We start from the raw sequence: 19157 nt of genomic DNA on the forward strand, positions 1-19157 counted from the left end.
AACTGGCTCGTGAGCGGTTGGGAGGGTTGTCAATTACGCCCCCCCTCGCGCCAGAGAGGTTTTTATGGCCTGTGCAATGCACCTGTTGCTGTTAGTGACCCTCAATGGCAAACCCGGGTCTCTGTAGTTTCAGCCTATCTCTCCCTGAACACGGCTTTCTAGCAACATAATAGTCAAACACTGAAACAAAGCATCTTATTCCACAGGCTGCAGGTAAAAGCAGTTTATAATAAACTATACTACAATGTCTCCGGCCGATAATTAAATACAAATGTCAGAGTTCAAGTACATAAATTACATTAGAACAAAAGAGATCCAGGCACTTTTATGAGAAAAAAAAGAATTTATTCATGATTTGCATGCAGACTGAAAAAAATTCCTTAAAACATTCTAAGAAATACAGATCAAAAAGGCATATATATGCATGTCACAACCGTACAATATAATTTGTGTTTATATCAGGATTTGTCATTCACAGTAAACATCGAACGTCCATTCACTAAAATCCCTCCAACTAAAATACCAATTTTGTCTTTGTGCCGGAACGGATTTCCTTGATACGAGCAGATTCATATTGCTATCCTCTCGAGGGTGACACGTGATTCCGTCACCCTCGATGGGTCTTTGGAAACTAGAATGATGTATATCATAATTAATCAGGCATATAAAAGTAACCACACTCGGCTTGGTCCATTAACCTACTTGAAGCAACTTAGCTACTGTGACTATTTGTGGTTACCGTCATGTACGTTACTGTGCCACTACTGAGCCGAGGGAAGTGGATGGGCTGACCCCTGTAAACATAACTCTGGGAGTTTTGATAATAATATGGACCACAAAAAAAAAGGAAACACAAGACGTGGCCTCCGGTGGCGATAAAAACAGCCACGTAAAGTGGTGGACAAAATAACATGAACACCTTAGAACGTGGTGCAAGCCAATACTCCTCCATGCACCACAGCCTGCAGCATCGAGAGCAGACAATTCTAACACCGATCAACAGAAATGAAACACATTGAGCTTCTTGATAAATGCAGGGATTATTCTATTGAACTGCATTCAATTCTACAGGTGCTGATGTTGCGTCAATCCCCCGTAGAGGAGGTAATGGCTGAGGTAGGACTCTACCGGATGAGCAGCACTAGAGGCCGATACCTGTGATTCACATCTGTGCTAGAAGAGCTAGAATAGCCATGATCACATTGGATAAAAGCTACTGAATCAATGTGTTCTATGGGCTTCGTGCTCAAACCGAACTGCAGTGTGTTTCCGGACGCACACGCTCGCACATCCCAGCTGATACCTGCTGCAGGAGAACAGACGTGACCTGTGGGATCCCATCACAACAACACAGTACAGAGATGTGATGCATGAAGCGCAACCTGTGGTTCTGCAGCTGTCCAAACCGCAGAAGGCATGTGGGGGAGTGGGGGAGAAAGTGGAAGTACAGGGAGGCGGCTGCAGCGAGCTGTGGCTGTCAGTACAGTGTGACTGCAGAGCGGGGGGGGGGGGGGGGGGGTTAAGAGATGCGTGGCTGCATTCGCCCAAGCACTGGAAGCCCCGGACTCGCAAGCACCCGGAGAAGCCTTTAGTGAGGCGTTGGGAGGATGGAGGTGGCCGGAGGAAAAGCACTGGAGCGCCCTGATCATGGAGGCCGGGGTGGAGAGCAGTCGAACCTTTAACTACTCCTCGTTCTAAAGCTGAACGCTTTCAGGGTCTTTCTAACGACACTGGGCCCGGAGTTGCATTGATTTTCCAGACTAGAATAATAAAATTACCTGGTTTTTTTTTTTTTTTTACATCTTGGGGTCATAAATGTTGCTACATTTCTACATTTAAACAAAAAGGTGAAGTGTATCCAAGAAATGGATACCTCAAGGTCAAAACTGCATTATCAGGAAACACTATGGTCAATGTAGAATAGTCAGACCAGAGTCAGACCAGAGTCCATCTATCGTGGCAATCGAGAACAGGGTCCTCCAAGATCAGGAAAGGTGAGGTTAGAGAGCAGCTTTGGGCAGAGGATCCTTCCACTACCGACTCACCTTGTAATCAACTCATCTATTCATCCCTCTCCTTTGTCTGTCCGGCGGACAGAAGGCAACGGCCTCTTGACTTCATCCTGCAGTTGTCAGAGAAAATGCCGGACAACTCATTTGGCGGCCTGAAAACCTGCGAGAGTGTGTGTGTGCGTGTGTGTGTGCGAGGGTTAAGCTCTCCATCTCGGCACATGGACAATCTTAAACAGGTAAAAAACACAACATAAAAACACACACAAGTCACTCAGAGCACGTACCCAGCCAGTCCAGCTGATCCCAGTATTAAGAGGAACAGAGCTGCCGTACCAGAAAAGTCCTATAGGAACCCTGAGATAGAGAATCTACAGGTCAGACTGGCCTCATACCTAGGCCTATCTTATAGGACGTTTCTGGTTGGCACACAGGCTGTGAGGGACCCAAAGGGAGGAAAATTTCACTTAAGATGTAATGGCGCTAAGTTCTTTTGGCTAACAGGAGTTAAGATCCCTTCCCCAGCCATGTGGAGCATAACCCGGCATTCAACAATTAGAGCAAAGCGACTTGTCCCAACATTGAAGTCTCTCTGTGTCATGTTACTGAGTCCGGCGGCGGGCCACCACACATACACGGTCCATCGGCGCGGCCAGGCCTCTACGGTAACAAAGGAGGATGGGGGAGGTTGGGTCAGGTGGGTGGTTCTGGGTAGTTGAGTCCGAGCCAGAGCCACGAACCCAGATCCAAGGGGTGGGGCGACGGCGGTGGCGGCGGCGGAAAAAAAAAAAAAAAGCGCTGTGTGTTTGTGTGTGAACGGCGGAGAGGAGAGGCGCATAGGGACAATAGGGTGGGGTTGAGGAGGAGGGGGGGTGAGGAGGGAGGGGAGGGGGTGAGGGCGGCGAATACGGCGGTGGAGAGAGTTGACTAGCGGGCAGGGGAGGGGTAAGGGTTTGACCGCATGTGCCAAGCTTCACCAATCAATGAAGCACCCCTCCCAAAAAAAAGTTCTCCACACATCCATGCTCTTTCTGTTAAACACTCTCTCTCTCTCACACACACACACACACACACACACACCCACACACACTTTATTCACTAGCTCAGACACCGGCGGGACAGTCTTGTACGCTGATGCGAGACAGGACTTGTGGAAGGGGTCCTAAACCCCTCACCCACCCCACCCCCCCCCCCACCCCCCCGGCACCGATGGCACTGCCATTGCATCAGAGGAGGAGTTACGGAGTGGGGGAGGGGAGAGGGGGAGGTGGTGATGGCGGAGGAGAGGAAGGTGTGGAGGTGGGAGTGTTGTTGTCAAGGCACAGTCAAAAGGAAGGGGCGGCAGGTGGGGAGAGGAGAGGTCAGTGCTTTTGTTTCGTTTTCGTTTACCTTGGGTGGTGAGGAGAGAGAGTTGGCGTCGCGCTTAAAAGTCGTCCCCATGGCTCACGCCGCCACGCTCACGCACGGCTGCACGCTGGCCGTCCCAGGTGGCCCGGTGACCTAATTCAGTTGAGATAGTTAGTTCAGAGCTGGACTGTCGCCGGGGGTGTTTAGTTTTTTCTTTTTTCTTTTGTGCGGCAGTTACAGATTATCACACATGCAGGTCTGAGTGGACACAGAGACACACGGAAGGGGGGAGAATTCGGTGCAGCAGGGAGAGACCAGACCAGACGCACACCCGTCAACCCCAGAAACAAGACTGCTCCACAGATCAAAATGCACCCAGGCCATTCGATCTGTGTGCCTCTCCCCAGCTCTCAACATGATGCCAGTTTCTATCATGTCCTTTCTTGATGCAAAAACAAAAAATATATATTAAAACAAAAAAAAAAGGGACCATTCCCAGCTTTTTCTTTTGCCAGAATTAAATCCTGATGTGCGTTTGGTCAAGTGCAAACCTCTTCAGAGAAATTTTGGTTTGCACCCAGTTTGAGAGGCTGGAGAGAGAAAAGAGCACCAACCGGCACTTACCCTGACCAAAGAAAGCAAAGCTGGGCCAGCATCTACACCTGCGTGGTCATTTTAACACGAGAGAAACAGATAGTGGAGAAGAACAACAAGAAGAAGGGGCAATGTCCAAACCCTTTGCTTTCTTTTACCACAGTAGTGAGCCAAACGTTCTTTATTATAATAATTATTATAGTATACATATTCTCAATAAAAAGCATGCCGATTTTTTATTCTGTTTGTCTTTTCCTAATAAAAAAAAAATGAAAGGCAAAATTGAAGTACTTCTCTAAAAAATACGGTCTCAAACATGGCAAACAAGACATTTCGCAAACCACATAATTCTACAAAGGATGCAACTGTTTGTATAGACAACACAGAAAGATTACACTGTGAGATGCAAAAGTCACTTAACCACTAAAAACCACAGCGGGAGAAAGGATGGGGGGGGGGGGAGGCAGTAAGGTGAATTCAGAGGATGTCGGTGTGTGCATCAGACCGATGTCAAGCAGTAGCCGCAAAACAAAAGCGACAGTTTTAAGTGATTATTTGAGAACCGAATGGGCGGAGTTTGCCACTCGGGACGAGCTCGTGAATGTCAAAAGGTACCCGTCCTTACAGGTCATCCCGATGCCGACAACGCCACCAACCGGACCCAACAACCGGATTTAAAACTAGACACTTGAATCTTTTTGCAATTACAATCTGACGCAGGTCTGGTATTAAAACAGAAAAAAAAGAAGTCAGATAGTTGGGCATCTGGAAGACACTTCCCCATCTCTCAATTCATTGGTGCTATCACGGTTCCTGCTTAAAACCAGCAGCTAATTATGAACCCGTGAGGCTCAGTTTGTGGCTTTTCTTCTATAAAAAAAATAACTACCATCCAGTTCCCCGCCCCCCCCTTGAAACGATTAAAAAGCACTTAAAATGGGAGATCCCTCCACGTAATGCACTTCACTCAAAGCTTATAGGCACATAATTGAGCTTGTCACATGTCATGATTCCTAATAGGATGCAGTGTACAGATCCTTTGTAAACAGCTCATTCAGTAGTTACACATGGGGGGGGGGGGGGGGGGGGGTCTTTTTCTTTCTCCATTTACATGTCATTACACCCCAGGGTCGACTTGTATTACACGTAAACTACACGAAAACAAACAAAAAACGCAAAACACTTGTTTTAAAGGCCTCTGGAAATGTAGGAGGACTTAATACAGAATATCTACAAAAGTCATTGTCACTGAAAATCCGCGCCCCCCCCCCCCCTAAAGACCCTGTACCTTTACGAGGAGCAGGAACTGCTGACTGGGTGAAAAATGTTTCATAGAACAGAAATGTACTGTCAGAGGTAGGCAGCTGTAGTTACAGAGAGAGAAAGAGAGGTGAAGCCGTGCCTTCCAGTGGTGTAGTTAGAGTACAGGTGGGGGGGGGGGGGGTCAAGGAGAGATCCAAACATACATTACAGTACGTCTTATGTGTGCTTTACGTGGGGTTTTTTGTTCTCTTTTCTGCAAGGCGCAGTCTAAGATGCTGCGTTTGTGCGCTGCAAGGTCAGGAGCCCTTTTCACACAACCCACATCACATTCAGGACACCCCCCCCCCCCCCCCCCAAATAAAACAAAAACACGTCAACCGTGGTTCTATTGGACACGATGCAATGCAGCCTGGACACAATGTGTGTGTTTATCTGGCTTCCCATCCGATTACGTTACAAATGAAAACGCTCCCAACATAAGGCAGAAAAGGTTTCAAATGAGCTGCCCCAACTGATCATCTAGGCCCACGGAGGATGGCTGATAAAAACCAATGTCTTATCGTAGAGTTGGCCGTAGAAAAATCACAACTGGGTTGCGGAAATAAAAAGGCATATGAAACGACCGACTGGGTCAGTCTAATACTGGCACACGTGTGAGACTGGCACGATAAAGAAAAACAGAAGTAAAACTGAGAAGCACAAAGAATGGCCGAAGAACAGGTGAGAGCCTCGCTGTCATGGCTGCACTGGGTGTATGCAAACAGGACCAAGGTTAGCCGACCGAGTCCCTCGTAAAGCAGGTTAATCAACCAAAGGAGCCCCCAAGTTTCAAACCCCCCCCCCCACACACACACACACACTTAGATCCCGCAGACGCACTCACTCACTCACTCACACACACACACAGCTGCTGTAAGGTGGTCAAGTTTGGGGGTGGAAGCGGAGATGTGGGATGGGGGCGAAGAGGGAGAGGGTGTGGGGGTGGAAGGGGCAGAGAGTTGTGTGCGACTATCGGAAGGGGGGCTCAGGCGTGTGAAGGGAGAGTTCGGGGCGGCGGAGGATGGCCTCCTTGCGCGTGGGCGGCGGCAACGGCGGCTCATACACCCTTGGCGCAGCCATGGCGGCTGCCACTGCCGCGGCGGAGGGAACCACTGGCCTGAGGGCGTCCAGCGCGGCGACCGACTGGGCGGACATCGCGGAAACGGTGGGGACCGCCGACACTCCCGGCATGCCTTGGATGGCCGTCATGGCGCTCGGCGGCGGGTAGGCGTACTGGAACTGGGGGTACTGCTGCAGCTGCTGGTAGTACTCCGCGTAGTACCTAAGAGAAGGAGGGAGGGGTTAAGGTAGGGGGGAGAGGAGGGTTCAGGTCGGAGGAGGGGACAGGATGTGGGATGACACAGTGGGAGTAACGGGAGAGCGGTGAAGCGAAAGAGAAGGACGCAATGAAGCATTAATCAACCGTGAGAAATGATTGTAAAAGACTGTAAATAACCTTGATTCCTAGAGGTAAACGTCTGAAAAGTACAATCGTAGAGACACAAACTAGACTCTCTCTGGGAATGTTTCATGGTGGCCGCATAGCTGCTGGTTAAAGAGGTTTGAAGATCATGTCCTACCTGGCCATGGGGTCCTCTGCAGCCTCCGCTGCCTCTTGGCCGGCTGGCGTTGGGAGCAGGGGCCGGCGCGGCTTGGCTCTCTGGTACATGAACGGCTTCATCACCGGGTCTGGTAGCAGAGGCATCGACCTCCGCAGGGGACTGCGGTCCCTCTCGCCGGACTTTGCGGCGGCCGCCGCGGCGGCGGCGACGGCAGCCTGCTGCTGCTGGTCGGCCATAACCTGCTGGCCCTGGGCAAAGTAATGTGCCTGTCTGGCCGCCTCAAAGATGGCTGTGGGGTCCGCTGCTCCCATGGCGCTTATGTGAGCGTAGGCCTGCGCGCCGCCGCCATAGATAGCTGGAGATACGGCGTAGGCGGGGTTGACTGCCGCCGCTGCTGTTTGCATTTCTAGTCCATGAGCAGCGGTCAGGTAGACGTGGGAGTTGGCCATGGTTGGGGTGTAAACTTGAGGGGAGTAGGCGGCGGCGTTGGCCGCCATCTGGCCGTAGATGTTGGGCGCCATCGAGCTGTACATTTGGGTGGCGCCTGATTGTAGAGCTGCCTGGTTGGCCACCGATCCATAAAGCTGACTGGCAACGTTGGCACCGTACACCTGGCTGGCAAGAGCACCATAAACAGCCGGATTCACGGGGTTTCCATCGGTGCGCGTGCCTGTGGTGATCCCAGTGAGAGCCGCATATGTGGGATCGAAGGTGGAGGTGTTGTAGACCGAATTGTGCACGCTTTGTTGGACCTGTAGCGGGAGGCCGGCGGCTGCGGCGGCGGCAGCCGCCAGGACCGCCGCCTGACTCTGGTACTGCTCCAGAGAGGGCTTCCCCACGGGGCATTCTCCGGCATAGTGGCCCTGCTTCCCACAGTTGACACAGGGGATCTTTCCTGTAGGCGCCTGCTTGCTGGGCTGGACCTTGGACAGCTCTACGGACAGGGGGCGGCCCTTAAACGAGGTGCCGTGCAGGGCCTCGATGGCCTGGAGCGCGTCTTCCTTGTTTTCCATGTGGACAAAGGCATAGCCTGTGGAAGAGGAATGCCTGGCTGTCATTGAGCGCAGGGACAACAGTTAGGATCACAGTGGCATTGCCACAGGCACTTACTTATTACTGCTACCAAGAAGAATGCATTGCACCAAAGGGAAACGAGGACGTGGGCGCGTCTTGTTCTTTTGCACACAGAGAACTTTGGACTTATGGATCATAATAACACATCACATGGTCTCAAACGTGTGCAGTAGAGCACAAAATCTCTTCAACTGGCATAAGAACTGTCAGGTGTAATCGCTTACCCGCTCTATGGCACGACTTCAAAACACTAGCTCCACAATTTCACACAATACGCGAGAGAGAGAGATGTTACCGGGAGCTTTTAAAACATGTATATATAAAAAACAGGCCTTCGCTCACCTTTCACTTTATCACACTCGAGGACTTTCCCGAACGTCTGGAACAGCTGCTGGAGGTCCTCGGTGGTGCACATCCCACTCAGGTTACCCACGAACACCTTGGTGGAGTGCAACGGCCTCCCCCGCGACTCCTCCACCACCAGATTGCGCCCGCGAAACTCCCGGCCGTTGAGCTCCCGGATGGCTTGCTCGGCGGCGTTCTCGCCCTGCAGGTGGACGAAGGCGAACTGCCGCAGCACGCTGCAGCTGACCACCTGGCCGTAGGGCTCGAAGATGGCCGACAGCTCCTCCTGGGTGGTGTCCAACGCCAGGTTGCCCACGAAGAGCTTCACCGTGTTGCTCTTGTCCATGGCGCTGCAGAGGGGAACAGAGGAGGGATGTACTTGGTTAGAGATAAGAGAGGACGGAGGAGGGCGTTAACGACACAGTGCGACAAGTGGGAACAAAGTGTGGCGAGGAGAAGGAAGTAGCGGAGTGTGATTATCTGAACACAGGGCTGGGCTGCAGTGCGCAGGGACATCGCTGACCCAGCTATTTAGTTTCTTTTTCAGGGCTGAAAAAGATCTGTGAGGGAGGGGGTTGCTGCTGACTTTGAATAAACTAAAATACTTAACACCTGCTGCCTTTCTCCAACGGGAAACTTCTGCTTACTATCCAGAGATTAGGCAAATAAAAGACCGAGCACACCAATAAGTGAATTCATACGTGCACTCTCGACAGAGAAACCTCGGCGCGTGATTGAGCCGCCAGATTAACATTCAAATATCTGACCCCACAATTGCATGTGTGTGTTCAGATAAAAGATTATGCAAAACAGAGCAGGGTTTCCCCCCCCCGCACAGGAGCCGCATTATGTCAGCCAGTAATAAGCGAAATATGTCCAATAGTCGTCGTGGAGCAGAGGCAGACCTCATTAAATATCTCAGTCTTACTTTAGAGGAGGCTGTAATTACACGTACGCTGTGAGTCAGGCTCTTACACAGGAGACAGCCGGGGTTTCACACCATTACCTTCAAAGTAAGAGCGCTGCGGATCAACACATGTGGCATTTTCAGTGATCTTTAAGACTCGGGGGATACAGAAAGGCCCCATTGTGTCACCTTTTTCCCCCTCCCTTCGTCACTCTTCTAAATCAGTGTTTTTCTACAGGTTGGTCGACACCTTTTTTCCTTCCTCTTGAGCAACCTTCACGACTGATCGTAAATCAAAAGGGCAACGTGGAACATGACATTTCTATTTTTTTTTTTTTTGGTTTAGGCTCCAGTCAGACTGAACTGCACCTCTTGCGCTGCTCACACAAAAAAGAAAATGTATTAAAGGAGATGCACGCTTCGGTGTTTCTGTGCTGTGGGGCCTCCACGTGAGTGCAACCTTCGGTTACATATGGCTGCTGCATGAACACCGAGTCCATGCGCGGCATAACTACAGGGAGAGGAGGGGGGAGGAGGGGGGAGCTGGTTTTCTGATGACGCAGCGCGACGCTGAGTCAACACATTTTCACAAGCTCGCGTCTTTAAAATAAAAAAAAAAAGCGAAATAAAACTCGATAAAACGCAAGTTAAGTTCTTTAGACGCGTTGGCCAGATTAGTATTGTACGTGTAAGAAGTGTGAATGAGGCGGGATGCTTGGTTATCTTGCTCGTGTGCAAAGCAAACAAACCCTAAAAGCGAAAAATAAATATATTTTTTACAACATGTATTTAACGCAACAATGTAAACCACAAAACAGCAGATTACAACAGCGGGAACCCGAACGCAGATCGATACAATGTAACAACAGACATGTTGTTCTTCGCTCCCCCCGCACAGGAATGAATAGTGGAACACCGAGTGATTTCCGTGCAACAACACGGTTTAACGGACTCCCACGCGACAACACGCACGTGGAAAACGCTCGAGCCTAAAGACGAATTTAGATTTAATCGCCTCCGATGAGAATAATACGGCAGAAAACGGCGAGTCAAATAAAAGGAACTACCATCTTACCTAGGCGGTGCTGCGTTTCAAAATGGTAGCGCCTGCTTCCGTTTGCACGTCGGGCATGCTGCTGCAGGAGGGGGAGGGCTGCTGCTGCTGCACCCAGAGGATGCTGAGTCCTCACAAATATAGGACAACACACACAATAGTGCACGTACACGAGGCCAAGTATGAGCCTGTTTTACGTCATCAGTGCCACCAGAAGAAGAATAATGAAAGGCTGCTTTAAAGCCGTAGGGTTCTGCTCCGAAGGGGGAAGACAGGAAACAAGCGAGTGAGTTCAATTAGAGGGCGCATTGTGTTCTTTGAAAGAAATATGACACATTTGCTCAGCCACAGAGGACAGATCAAGTGCAACATTAATGCTAATGCAGGCCGTGTGTGTGTGTGTGTGTGTGTGACAATGATTCACGCAGATTGTCAAACATTCAAGCAGAAAATATAATCAGCAAAACATTTTATATTTATCAAGCAAAAACATTTTCTTTTACATTTTCTGGTTCCAGCTTCTCACTGATTTACATCACTGATTTGATGAATTGTCAGAGACCAAAATGTCTATTTAAACACAAACATATCGATTGAAAAACAAATCTACAATATAAAACAAACGCTGGTTGCAGTCCTACATTCAAGTGGCGTTCACAGCCCTCGGACACAAATGGAAAAAGGGACACCGACTGAACATTTGAGGAGAAAAATTCAATAAGCGTATGCAGGCTTCACCGGGACAAGACAGATGCTCAATTTGGACAATCGATGCTAAACTTGCAACACCGATACGGAGCACACCACTCCATCACAATATTGGAGATGTGCGTTAACAGAAATCAATAAGTGTGACGAGGTAGAAGTTTTGTACATCATTCGATTATACTTCAATCAACACGTATATATATATTTTTTTAGCAGGATGGATGAAGGAGCTGAGCACACAATCCTTCAAGGAACCCCACTGAAACTTTGAACCCGCCTTTCCCTCTGGAATTTGACTCTCTCCTCCGAGCTCTTTCAAAATCTCTCTTAACCAAGTCACCCGCACAACCTGATGGATTTTAAATGAACACACTAATGGAGGCGCTGCAGATAAACAGTGGAACAGAACGTGTACTGTGCAGTCGGACTATTGCAGCTGGTTATTCATTTAGACGGCGATGAGACAGATCGTGTCGGAGGCGGCTGTTTATACAAACACACAACAGTATTAACGGACATCTAGCTAATCAAAGGTGGCTTTCACAAAGCCTCCGATTTAAACTGCTACAGTGCTTTTAAAATCCTCAGAGGACAGTAAACTGTGACTGCAAGAGGATTTGATTTCAAGACAATGAGGCCGTTTTTCTTTGGTCATCCGTCCAGCTGTGTGTAAACGTATTCCTCAGAGCGCCGACCCTTTTCTGTTCAAACGGATAAGGCTCTGTGTTTTGCGTCCGGGGTTCAGAGGTGTGCCGCCGGCGTCTCCGTGCCGGCCTTGCTCCGACCTTTCCCCGCTATCGGCCGGTCTCTCTCCTCCCACAGCGTGACCCCGTCACAGGCGCAAATCTGTTTGGGGTTCTGGAAAAGACCAGCGGATCGGGCGATGATCCCACAGGCCAGTCTGTAGAGGAAAAGACGCAGTGTTATCATTATCAAATCTGAACCTTGGAGCTGGTAGTTGAACAAAACAATCCCAACTCAAGGTCCATTTACAAACCAGTGCCGTTGACCCACCTTTCCCCAGAGTTCCCAGTCCGTTTGGAGAGCGGCCGATCTCCTCGGCCCAGGTCGTCCTCGCCGGCATCCACCACCAACGACCGGCCGATCACGTCCCAAACCTGCAGCGTGAGCATCAAGGAGTCAATGGAGATATATATATATATATATATATATATATATATATATATATATATATATATATATATATATATATATATATATATGTATATATATGTATATATGTGTATGTGTGTGTGTGTGTTACCTTTAGCTGACTGTCCTCTTGTCGAAATGAAGCTCGGCCATCTGGTCCAGCAACAATATTTCCCAGATCACCCACATGCTGCGCGACAACAACACACAGAGCGCCCACATAAATAACACAGAACCACAGAGAGCCTACACGAGAGCGAGCGGCATTTGAAAGTTAGGGAACACCGCCTTAAGACGCGTGGCCCCGACTGTCACACACTTAATTGAAAATGTGGCCCCTGAAGCGGAACTGCTTCAAAGCGGCTCCTGCGGGACACGTTTTGGCAATCGGAGACGGGAATCACGCTGAAATATTTATTCAATCTTGAGCAGAGATTGTGTCATAATTTATGAGGAGAGGATCCATTATTTACTAACTCCTTCTACGGCTAAACATGGCACGAGTGAACTCCGGCACGGAGCAAGTACAGTCTCTAAAAACGATGAACGACGAACGATTATGCAGGAAGTTAAGGAGCAGATGTACCCTTTCAGAGTCCCCTGGACCGCCGTGTTGTCTTCCGAAGGGGTTGTAGTGCTCTCCACAACTGTGGAAAGATGAAAGAAGAAGAATTTGAAACTGTGCGGTTGCTGTCCACCATTAACGAGGCCAAGACACTGTACAACGTCCTACCTGAGGCAGTCCCGCGTCAGGTCCCCCAGGGTGTGGACGTGGAGGCCGTGGGGTCCGGGCTCCAACCCGTCAATGGTCCCGTCAATCAAGCAGCGCTGCTCGGACAGCTGCAGGAAACGCACCACCCCCTGGATCCTCCCCACACCGGCCAGCATGGCCACAGCTGAACCCAGGTCTGTCATGGAAATACATACATATACGAGAATACATTTTAATGACTTAAAGCTACGGCCTCACTCCGGTCCCGTTGTTTTCTCACCGTTCTCCGATCCTCCGATGCCTTTCAGCACCGCCCTGCGTCCCGTGCTCTCTATCAGAGCCTGCACCTCTGCACTGGTCAGCGCCGACTCCACCAGCACCTGCTCCTTACCCACATCCACACTGACGGACGACACTCCTGCAGACACGTTCGAACCATCAAGCGACAGATACACAAATGCAGGAAATTAAAAATGAACGGTGTAAACAAGTGACGAACAACCGCTTCAATCTTTTAAACGTGAGGATTTTCAGCTTTTTTGCATCACTCTGTTACTCTGTTATTCTAATAAACTGTGCTAAGATGAAGAGCATTCATTGATCATTAACCTGTCATATGTGTAGCATTGCATGCTGCCTGCAGACATGTTTTGGCATGATCAGCTGCGCACTTACTTAAAAGTTTCTAGGTTACAGACGTTTAGCATTCAATCTAGATTAATTCGTTTGACGTGTAACAGCAGTTGTCTCTATTTAGTTGTAATAAACTCCTTTCACAGTGCTGGTAAACAAACCGTTCAGTGCTCTCTTACCTGGTTTGCCTTCCAGCGCAGCTCTGACTTTAACTGCGCAGCTCTCACACGTCATCTGCACCGCAAACTCCAGCTGTGGAGCAGTAAAAAAAACATGAAACACCTGTAGATAACGCGATGTAAGGTTAAGTACATTATCATATCGGCAGTAGTAGCACGTGAGCTTAACACGCGATGTAACTGCGCAGCGACACAGGAGCGCACGAGCTGTCACATCACGCAAGCTGCACAATAAGGCATGTTTTTGACATTGTTTTAATAATATCGTGACTCAGCAAAACACGACACGCGTTACTGTCGAACCTTGGTTGGCCCCGCAGAGTCCATTTCGTCACCGCGCGGCGCCGCCTGGGCGATGAAAACTGAACTAAACAGACAACTTCCCACTTTTCTGGAAACGGAAGCGAGCCAGCTGCGCCTGATAGCGGGCGCCGCCATGTTGGTGAGGTCACGGTGACGTCGGCGCTCGATACCGCCGCCACGTGGCCGACTACCCGTTAATTCAGTCATTATGGAGACGAATGAAGCCTTTTTACTCGGTTGAAATGAATAAATAGATAAATAGACAAATAGATCAACAGATAAATAGATGAATAAATAAATAAATATTATTACAAAACAAAAATGCAAATCTACTAGTGTTATATTTATATATAATAATTGTAATTGTAATTATAATTATGTAGTTTCTCTAAATGCACATGTAGTAATTATTGATGTAATATTGATTTTTTTACACATATTTTTTATGTATTTAGGTTTGATTTGAACTACTGAACTACACTTAAATACAGTAGTTCAGTAAATGTACTTGCTAGCAGCTGTACTTAATCATGCTAATATTATAGTAGGCCAGTAGTAGTAGTATGCAGAAAACTGAATGTATATACATATTTAGTTTTTTTTTTCAAAAATCAAATGTTGCCACGAAGCAGTCCTCTGAGACGAATTCATATCATCTTATGGTATATATATAGCACCCACGTTTAAAATATCTCACTTTTTTCCCCACAGTGAATTGAAACCAACGTTTGACTTCAGGTTGGGAAAACACGTTCATTATAAACGGGCCAAATCATGCAATCCAATATAACGACGTGATCAGATCAGGGTCAGAGGAAGAGGAAGAGGAGGGGGTTAACTGGACACAGGCGATTGCAGCGTTTGGATGAACCAACGGTTTGACGCAGTAATAGTGATTGCTTGCTGCAGCGTGTGGCGGCCTCCAGTTCAATTTCATAATGTGTGTAGATTATTGTTGCAGATTAAAGCGTTCGGTGTGGGACAAACCACCACTAAGCTGATGACTGCTTCTCAGAGGAGACCAGTGTGTGTGTGTGTGTGTGTGTTATCCATACATTCCTATCACATCTCCTTTCATCTTCTTTGATAGTGGAGATAAGCCACATGGAGGAAGCAGATGACCGTGATGTGGCACAGATAAAAAGATAATCTGGGTCGTGAGTCGAAAATAAAAGCTTCTAAAATCAAACCTAAATTTGGGATGATGCGTTTCGAGAGCGACACACATATTCGCCGCCGTGCACGTGCGCTCGTGCATGCCGGGTGTCGATCCAGAAACGTGGAAGCAACACCGAGAGGCCGTTGTTTTACATAGAAGGAAGCCAGAGTGGCAGCTCGGTTAGAACACAGCTCCTTCTGTATGTGTGGTGGCTCATTGGCTTTAACCTCTGACCCCCGCGTCAGTAATATGACCACAGGCTGTAAGAGGGCTGAGCCACTGTGCACCAGGCTCAAAACACTGCCTTGTGTGCATGTGTGCTGAGAAGTCTTTTTCTCTCTGTCTCAGAGAGGACAGAAAGGAGGAGAAAGCAGGGATGGATGGAAGGGCAGAGGAGGAAGAGGCATGAAGAAGCAGAAGAAAGTGGTTGACAAAGAGAAGTGTGTGTGTGCAGCCGTGCTGACAGGAAGTGTTGACAGCCCTGTTTGGAACAGTAGAGGTATTATCTGTGAACTAAACGAGGCACAATCCCCGCCCCTCGTTTACCTCTCCACCCTGTTAGCACTGACCTGAAGTCTGTTTTGTTCTTCTTATTAAAAAAAACGTCAAGAAGTTGAAGCAGCTCTTGTTTCAGCGACGAAATGCAAGGAAGTCAAATTATATTTTTAGAGCGAGGACGAAACAATGATCTTCACACATGAAGCCAAAAGGACTGGAATGCAGTGTACTAAAGCTCATCAAATGCTCATGCCTCCAGTATTCAAGCAGCTATAGCACCATAAAAACAATGTTTAATTTAACCCTTGCTGGAACCACAGATTTTGGATAAGCAGGTCAGAGAAATAGGCCAGGTGCTGCTGTGAGGACTTAGTAATCAATTCTAGAGTGCTGCAGGAACGAGTCCTAAAACCCGGACATGAGTTTGCATTTTATTTGCACTTCTGGTTCCCTCGTCGCGAAGTCAGTGGGTTCTTTTCAAATGGGTTTTTTGGCTAGATGCCTGAAAACAGGTCTGTGATCAACACAAGCTTAAGAGATTTAAACGTTTCCTTCCACGACATAAAATATGCCCGTAAAAACTCCTCTTGTGAATTTTGAAGACGGTTTAACGTTAGCTTTTTTAAGGCGGTTGCAGTCGCGCTTCGAAACTCGTGAAAGTGGCGTTCGCAGGCGACGATTATCTGAAGAAAACGTGTAAAGTATCAGAGGCGTTTGTTGGCCGCAGAGCTTATTTTCTGCAAGAATACAACATCTAATGGGAAAATCCCATTGGGTTTTAGTCGAGAGTGCAGCACTCTTTGAACCTTCAGATTAAAAATTCATTCAGTCGTTCAAAGTTGTTGCCGTATACATTTCCAAATGTCCAAGTGGAGCTTGTAGTTTCATTGTTTTGTGAAGTACTAGAACTCTCTCCGAGGTCATGAGTGAACTTTGACACTCAGCTTCCTTAAGTGACCATGAAGGTGTTCAGAAAACGCATTCAACACATTAACCTTTCACAACTTTTGATGGAAAATGACAATTAAAAATCATGTATATACTGTTGTTGTCAATGAGGGATTTGCATTACAGAGTTTTGCACGGTAACTGTAATTTACACCGCAATATAGATCAAACAACAGCACAAAAACACTTTAAATGATTTAAGAATCAGTTAAAATCACAGACTTCCGCTAACACATCAAACACAAACATTTGTTCCCGATCGACAAACGGGCGACGTGTCGTTTGTTGAACCGATTGTGCAGAAAATCAAGATTTTGCAAATTTTTCTTGTTCAGGTTAAAACTTCATATCTCTCCCGTGAAATGGAGTTCTGTTGTGGCTGTGCTTTAAAGAGGTTTTACAAGCCCTAATTAGCAGTGTTCAGTAACTTTGTCAGCCCACACAAGAGCATCCGATCCATCAAAGAATGTCAAAACATGACAACACTAGCAGAAAAAAAGTTTATTTTGCAAGAATATCCAAAAGAAAGTTCAATAAAAATGATCATAAAACACTTAATGAAAATAATGAAGCTCATCTTCCAGATAGCTCATATGTAACCATAAACATCCGGATAAGACACATAACTGAAAGTCCAAAACAAACATAGTTCATCATGTTTCCACATCTTCCATCATGTCATTTTTTGCCGGATTGCTGTGTGGATGAAGTCAATAAAAGTAATCATAGAGAGCTGGGGTCGTGGATCTTAACATATTTTGTGTTTTCAAGCGCATGCAATGACTTATTAAGAGCTGTCTTTAAAACGACATTACAAACATCTCTCCCTAAAATCAATCTCAGGCCATGACAACAACAAACCAACCGATCCATCCAGGCGATCACGAAGAAAAAGCCCCTCAAACAAATATTGTGCACTCAGCACAGTGGGGTAAGGCGTTATTGCTGACCCACAAACAAGCTAACAACAATAAATTACAATGCCACTGGGGTGTTCAACAAGCTGTGCACAAACTCCACAGCTCATGGAGGATCGATAGGAAGAAGGGACAGCATTGCCTAATCAAAGTCTCCTGTTCCTCCCTGAGTCCCGATCATCGCTCAAACAATCTGCCACGATCCAGAAAGTATCTCCCGATCTACAGAGGGGAACTGATATAACTTCAAAAAGTTGGATTTAATAGGAGGTAAAAGCAAGAAAGCACAACAAGGTCACCAGCAATAAGTTGTCTTACAAGTCGTGGCTCATTATGAGTCTCTACTGGAGCTGTGGAAGAAAACTGTGACAATGAAACCACACAAAGTACAATAAGTCGCAGTAGCTCGCTTTAGGAAAGATATACAGAAAGGCATTCAAAGGGGTCGATATAAATGTAGATGAGTGGCTAATAATATTGCAGCAGAGATAAAATACATTACATTTAAATGGGAATGCATGTATGCATGGACACTGTTTTGGCCCCAATGTCATTAAACTGTGTGTGAGCATCAAAGAATATACCATTGCCAAACATAATGGACCTTTTTGAAGTATTTTTGCCTTTGATTAGATAGTGTGCAGTATAGGGCTGACTGGGAATAAAGGGAGAGCGATAGGGAAACATCCTCAGCCCGGCTTGGAGCAGGAAAGCTGTGATAGTGTTTTAAACATCTATAAGACACCAGGGTACCCGTGGAAGAGTCCATTAAAGGGGCACTCGAGGAAATTAGCATCGCATTACCATAAAGTTGGAGGACTTATGAAAGTTAGCATGAGAGGTAGAGCTTTCCTGGCTTGTATCGGCCAAGCTATAAAAAGAAACACTGGAACCTACATTTCCCACATCATCAACGTTCCTCTGACCCTCCCCGATAACAGATTTCTACCGGTAAATCTGCGGCGTCCAACGCAAAAACGCGTCCAACGCGCCATCGCAAAAATCGACGCGTCCGGTGTGAACGCACCTTTACAGCTTTGTCATGAAACGGAGTGACCGTTACGGATTTCTTCACAGTTTTGTGAAGGCAGACTAAAGATGTTGAGATCAGGAAGGGCTTACCTTTGTTGTGCTGAATAGCATGTTACGAACCAATTTGGAGGGCATTTTGGTTTTCACAAGCTCCCAAGTACTCCCAAGGATAAGCCAACGGCTCCTCGCCGTGTTTCATCACTTTCAGAGGATACAAATACCGACACCTTTGGCGCAGGGGGCAGGGAACGGAGATAAATGCCTGCATACATAACAATGAGCATCCTCAGGAATAACAATAACATTCTCTGTAGGAAAAGGCTGAGAATAATGCCTAAAGGGGGGGGGGGGGGGGGGCTCTTTCCTGGTTTTGCCTCGGGCCCACTAATCATTAAAGGAGCCCCTGGTCTGCTGTAAATTTACATCAGCCAGCTATTAAGTTCCAGTTCACATTCAAATTAACTTTTTTTGCATGACAGACGCTTTTCACATGAAGCTCAACACAGTTAAAGAACACAAGCAGTAGAGAAGAAGTATTACAATTATATGATAGGCACAGTATGTATCCTTAGGATTGCCCATGCATGTTAATGTGCACGTGTGTGTGTGAGAGAGGGGACCTATGTGCGTGCTGAGTGCATGCCTGAGCGCATGCCAACCCCCCAGCCCAGCAGTACTCATCCCCGTATCACAGGCACAAACGCGCGCGCATTGGCTGCGAG

The 19157-nt window shown here is 47.5% G+C and overlaps 2 protein-coding genes across 9 annotated transcripts; both read right to left on the reverse strand.

The window, feature by feature from the left end:
- Positions 1 to 71: 71 nt before the first annotated feature.
- Positions 72 to 10268, reverse strand: rbm14b (RNA binding motif protein 14b). 7 transcript variants are annotated; one of them, XR_013773056.1, is made up of 5 exons: positions 10216 to 10268; positions 8231 to 8583; positions 6833 to 7865; positions 3399 to 6534; positions 72 to 2716 (listed from the first exon to the last, which is right to left on the reverse strand). XR_013773056.1 is itself a non-coding variant. In XM_079295510.1 (4 exons), exons 2-4 carry the CDS (start codon positions 8577 to 8579, stop codon positions 6222 to 6224), a joined length of 1674 nt encoding a protein of 557 aa, XP_079151636.1. In that variant the 5' UTR covers positions 8580 to 8583; positions 10216 to 10268; the 3' UTR covers positions 72 to 6221. The 7 variants fall into 7 exon arrangements, 2 of the variants coding, with proteins under 2 accessions (XP_079151636.1, XP_079151635.1); XR_013773057.1 differs by having other exon boundaries at positions 72 to 1306; positions 2046 to 6534; XR_013773058.1 differs by having other exon boundaries at positions 72 to 1327; positions 2046 to 6534.
- A 382-nt stretch (positions 10269 to 10650) lies between these two features.
- ccs (copper chaperone for superoxide dismutase) lies at positions 10651 to 18580 on the reverse strand. Of its 2 annotated transcripts, none has more exons than XM_079295766.1 (8): positions 18526 to 18580; positions 13579 to 13651; positions 13047 to 13184; positions 12788 to 12962; positions 12641 to 12701; positions 12167 to 12244; positions 11917 to 12020; positions 10651 to 11803 (listed from the first exon to the last, which is right to left on the reverse strand). In XM_079295766.1, the coding sequence occupies exons 1-8, from the start codon at positions 18568 to 18570 to the stop codon at positions 11644 to 11646; spliced, it is 834 nt and encodes a 277-aa protein (XP_079151892.1). In that variant the 5' UTR covers positions 18571 to 18580; the 3' UTR covers positions 10651 to 11643. The 2 variants fall into 2 exon arrangements, with proteins under 2 accessions (XP_079151892.1, XP_079151893.1); XM_079295767.1 differs by lacking the exon at positions 18526 to 18580 and adding an exon at positions 13882 to 13998.
- Positions 18581 to 19157: the final 577 nt, after the last annotated feature.

Source organism: Melanostigma gelatinosum (genome assembly GCF_949748355.1).
Source record: "Melanostigma gelatinosum genome assembly, chromosome: 23".
Classification (NCBI taxonomy): domain Eukaryota; kingdom Metazoa; phylum Chordata; class Actinopteri; order Perciformes; family Zoarcidae; genus Melanostigma; species Melanostigma gelatinosum.